Here is a 5,879-nt window from a genome sequence, read left to right as displayed (position 1 = left end):
ACATCAACATATGTTAAGTGACATATCTGATACAGGTGACTAGTTGCTAGATTTTTAGTGTATCTTGAAGAATCTGCCACACTCTGTCAGACCTATTCGAAATGGCTGCATCAAGGCCAATGAAGGGTCCAATGTAAATGGAAATTACAGTAAGCATGCACATACAAAAGTCATCATCAGACTCGAACAATACTGCCCAAATCCAATTCTAAAAAGAACATGATCTAATGATCCAAATAGATTACCAGATATGTGAATCAACCTAGATGATTGACATCATTCTGCATAACAAATAACGTTAACTAGACTCTCAACTTGGTAGTCCAAATTATAAGAAAACCAAAAGTTAAGTGGTACATCTAGCATTTTGTAAGTAAGCCATTTGTGATCATCTCATCTTCATTGTTCTCTGACCAACTGAAATAATAAAAGACTTCATAACAATTAGAAAACAACTGCCTGGTCACCCCAACAGAACCCCATCAATCAATCTCTGTTATACCGCCAAATCGTGTCTCTGTTCATACCAAAACATCCAGATCTGATCAATACCAACCAAATCCAATTATAAAATAGCACGCAATATGGTTAGCAGAAAGGAACAATCAATCACAACAATTAACATCATTCTCTATAACAAATTACTAACTAAATTCCCAAGTTGGTTGATCCAAATTACAAATTCCAGTTTTGTGTCTAAAAAGAAAAGGTACATCTTACATAGAGCATTATTTTCATCTCATTTCCATCATTCTTTTATCTACTTAATACAGTAAATCATTCACAAAATTATATAAAAATAAACTACCGCGAAATATTTGATCAAACCCTAGCGGCAACAGCAGGGGCGACAGCTACGGCGGCAGCATTGGCGGCGCCACCGCTCAAGAAAGAGAGAAACCCAGTAGCGGGAGAGTCCTGTGGATCGTCAAGGAAAAGATCCTCAGGGACCCTGAAAGCAGCATGCGTACACACAATCGCAAGACCAATCATGAGAGCTGAAACAAGCACACTTCCAACAGATGTCAAGAAGATCACAACCACAGTCGAAATAATAAGCAGACCCAGCGTCTCCCTCTCAGAAAACTGCCGTCCAAATATAACCAAAGGCGGATCGGAAGGGCGGAAAAGGTAAAGGAAAAGCCAAGCGGCGAGGAGGCCGGAGAGGACAAGAAGGGAAAAAGGGTTTGTAATGAGTGAAAATGCAAGAACAACGGCAAGGGCAGAGAGGTAATTGATACGGAAGTAGGTGTAGTTTTTGCGGATACGGAGAGTGGCGTCGGAGAATGATTCCGGTTTGGAAAAAGCGGACCGGTCGAGGAGCTCGGACCAGGGACGGCGGTTGGCGAAACCGGTTTGGACGGTGGTGGAGATGTGGTTGATGAATGAACGGAATGCTGGTGTTGGGCCGATTTGTTGCGCCGTGTCGGTGGCGGCTGGTGCGTTGATTGTTGGGAGGATTGCTGGTGAAGATGTGGCTGCCATTTTTTTGCTTGTGTGTGTGTGAGAGAGAGAGAGAATAGGTAATAAAGAGTAAATAAGGGGCGATTTATACAAAGGTTGGGATTTTTTCTTAATTGTTACGATTCTGACTGAGAGAGAAACGAGAACCTATATTCGTCGGTGGATTCACTCGCTATATAATTTTCTTTTTTTCTTTTTTTCCGTTGCGCATGCGATTTTCTTTTTTCCTCGAAGTTTATGTATACGAATTACGAAGTCTCTATTTAACTTCAATATTAAGCTAATGTAATTCTTTTGGTAAGGACTATTATTAAGCTAATATAATAACTCACGCGTCTTTGGAAATTAAAGTGACCTTGGCATAATCTATCTATATCTATCTATATCTATCTATCTATTTATATTATTATAAAAGCATGAATACAATGTCGGTTTACAAAAATAACCTTATAATATTAAGAACAATAACTTATAATAAAAGGACATAACCGAAATTCTAAATATTAGCCTTATAATCCTATTAGTTTTAGGACATAATACTACACATTAGGAATCCAATTAGTATAATTACTTTCAGGCGTAAACATAAAATACTACATGTTAACAAGTAAACCTAATACTTTAGGAACACATTAGGTTTCTATTACTTTTAGAATATACTTATTAAAAAATTTGACCGAAAATTTTGATAAAAATGGTACTTATTTTGGAGAGCTAAGATATTTATTATTTGGCCGATTTATGATAAAAATGCGTTATTTTGAATAGTAAATGAGGTAAAGTTTTCCTGTGAAGAGGAAGTAGAAATCTGCAGTGTCTCATAGAAGCAAAACAAAAAAATTATTCTTAGGACTAATATATCCTTATCAAAATTTATGTTATTCAAATTATTCCTCTATCTATATCTATATCTATATTTATTATAAAAGCATGAATAAAGTGTTGGTTTACAAATAACCTTTCAATATTAAACATAATAACTCACAATAAAAAGATATAACCGGCATTCTAGACATTAGCCTTGTAATCCTATTAGTTTTAGGACATAATACTACATGTGAGGAATTACTTTCGTGATATTGACATATTTTTAGCCATGTAATCCTATTACTTTTGGGATATACTTCTTAAAAATTTCTATTACTAATTTAATATATGAAAATGTATTATATATTGTCCAAATTCATATAGAAACAAGAGATCTTATATTATAAGCAGGAATACAATATTGATAGACTAAATAGACCTATATTATACAGAAGAACTCATAGGAAATGACATAATTGTAATAACTTATTTTTTGGACGACAATAACTTCTATGTTAATTTTTTTTTTAATATTTAACATTTTAAAATTAATATAATCTTGAATATTGAGAAAAAAATTCCCATGATAATATATTATTCTATTATATTTGAACTACTTTCCTAATCAAATAATATTTTATTATTATTAATTTTCGTGTCATATTAAAAAATATACTCAATTATTAAAGAACAACTAAAAAAAGATTTTAAGAATATAAATGTGTGAGAAAGAGACAGAGAAAGAAAAAGGTTGGTAAAAGTCAATATCATTAATGATTTTACAAACATAAAGATCTAAAAGTGAAATGTCAGATCAATCTTTTTACTCTTTGGAAATCAAATTCATAGTGGATAAAATTATAATTAAGGTTAAATATTCAAACATGAGATGAACTAATATTAAGAATCCGAATCAATAGAAAGTAAATTATTTTTATGTTAAACCAAAATAATCAAAAATTTTAATTAATTATTTAGCAAGATAATCTAATTAAATTACTTTTTTAATTCATCATATGAGTAAAATTATTTTTCAAGTTTAAAAAAATCTTAGGGTAAATAAATTTATTTCATACAAACAGTGTTAGAGATTAAAAAAATAGATCACAAAGTAAAAAAGATTAGTATAATATTATGAAGGTTATATAAGTGTTTGAGGAAGCACAATCAAAGCTAAATCCTAGACAAGAATAAGCTTTCAAGACTATACTATAAAAAGTCGACTTCGTATAGCGGGGATTATTCTTTGTAAATGCCTCCGACGGAATCGAAATAATATTCCTATGTCATGCATTACTTGCAAATATCAGATCAAGAGGCATGATATTTAGCAATAAGAACAAGTGGTGTACCATCAATGATTTTATTATGAGATCGTACCAATGCTTTAAAAGGTGGGGCGTGAGGCGAGGCGTTTTACCTCTGACGAGGCGAGGCAAGCCCTGAGACATGGGGCGTAAGTCCCACGGATCTTTAAATTTTACTAATTTCAAGAATTTTAAGATAGTATAAAATAAAAATAATTATAAAAGTTACATCAAAATCACAAAATTATAACAAATAATCTATTTAAAATATTTACAAATTATAATTCGACTATGAATAATACGAAAAGTATGACATATATCATAATATGCAAATTAGTTGCAACGTCGTTACAACTCAAACATCAAAAGTAATGTATTCGATATGAAATCTTATATGTATCTCTTAAGGAGTAGTAAATCTCGAAAGAATTTCAATATTATAATTTGATATTTTATTTAAAATAATCCTTTTATTTAATATGCTTTCTATTTGAAAGAGAATTTATATAAAAACATAATTAATAATTTAAATATGATTCTCTAGCATCATTTATTTTTAAATTTCAACAAGTTAATAAACTGACACATAATTCACCATACAATATCATCATAACTAATTATTTGTAAATAGTTACTAGCTAATACTGAGTTATTAAATTAATAAGTATTGTATCTCATAAATGTGAAAAAAATAATATTTAGAAAAATAATTATAAAAAAATTATGGACTATTATATAGTAAAGACATAACAAAAGTTAATAAATAAATACTTTTGAAATGAAAGATTTATTTAAAATTTACTATCATAGCAGTCTTAGTGGATAACGTGCAATAATTTTTATTTTAATTATGACATAAAATACTCTCAACTTAATGATTTATGATTAAGAAAAAAGTAATTTTGAATAGTCAACGATTTGTTAAGAAAATTTGAGGGTTTATAAGGTTAGTTACATACAATTGCATAAAGTTCTATTAGGCGAGCCCAGTACCCTGGGCGTTGGGCATGTCCGAGGCGTAAGCTCCGGTGGCCGAGGCGTAAGTCTCACGGAACTAAGCCCCACACATAAGCCCATGGGCGTTTTACGAGTGATCCGCCCCGGGGCGAGTCCCAATTCTGCCTTTTAAAACAGAGGATCGTACAACTCACTTTACATTTGATATACCTCTTCAAATAACTGAAATAATCATCACAAATATATCAAAGCAGGACAATAGTGCTTAATTTATAAGGAAACCAAAAGTGCTAATAAGGGATGAAACGCTTTTGGCTAAGCATCAAACGATCGAAACAATTGCCCAGAGTTTTAGAGATATATGAGATATCAATGAACCGTTTGGTGGAAAATTAATAGTTTGGAAGGTGATTTCTGTCAAGTATTATCAGTAGTTTCAAAATTGACGAAAGCAAAAACTATAAAAGTTAGCTTGCCAAAATTATACTTATGGCCTCAATTGGAAAATATTCAAATGACAAGAAATATAAAAGTAAGAACATATCCAATATTCAATGACTCTTGCTACGTGTTGGAAACGAAGAAGAGCATCCAGTAAAAGATGATTTGTAGAACGCTTGGTTATCAACCCCAATGGTAATAGTAGTGCATTTAATAAAAAAAAATATTAGATTAAAACGCAATTTGTGCAAATTACATGATAGAAATTAAAGAGCTATCTTAGCTAGCAGAAATGAATATGTTGATCAACTAAATAAAAGATTGATTGCTAAGTTTTATGATAAAAACAAAATATTTTTCAGTTTTGACTCACCAGAAAATGATACTAATAATTACTACCAAGAAGAATACTTAAATACTTTAATACCAAATGGCCCTCAACCGTACATGTTTGTTGTCAAGTCATTATTTCTTACGTATGTTAGTGCCAACATATATAATATAAACTAAGTAAAAATTTATCTTCCATTGCATAGGTTGATTTTGAAGAAAAATATGTCCGTCATACTACTGAAAATTTAGATCAGCATAATAGCTTATGCAATAGTACACATATGGTATGTAGAAGTTTTGAGTTCCCGAATTCAGCTTTCGTCTTCTGAAACTAAAGAATATCCTTTTAAATTTTTGTGAAAATAATTTTCAATATGTTTATATTTTGTAGTTATATTAAATAAAGTACAAGGACGAACATCATAAATATTGGACTATATTTACAACAATATGTTTTCTTACATGAGTAACTATATATTGCAACTTTAAGAGAGATATCAATATCGACAACAAGAGTTCTGGTTATGGCAGAGCAACCAAAGTATTAGAAGGAAACATACACAAAAAAAT

The 5,879-nt window shown here is 30.9% G+C and overlaps 1 protein-coding gene across 1 annotated transcript; it reads right to left on the bottom strand.

The window, feature by feature from the left end:
• LOC109232002 (PRA1 family protein B4-like) lies at positions 606-1,635 on the bottom strand. Its single transcript, XM_019397627.1, has one exon. The coding sequence runs from the start codon at positions 1,483-1,485 to the stop codon at positions 823-825; it is 663 nt and encodes a 220-aa protein (XP_019253172.1). The 5' UTR covers positions 1,486-1,635; the 3' UTR covers positions 606-822.

Source organism: Nicotiana attenuata, chromosome 9, assembly GCF_001879085.1.
Source record: "Nicotiana attenuata strain UT chromosome 9, NIATTr2, whole genome shotgun sequence".
Taxonomy (NCBI): domain Eukaryota; kingdom Viridiplantae; phylum Streptophyta; class Magnoliopsida; order Solanales; family Solanaceae; genus Nicotiana; species Nicotiana attenuata.
This window is presented reverse-complemented; position numbering and strand designations above follow the sequence as displayed.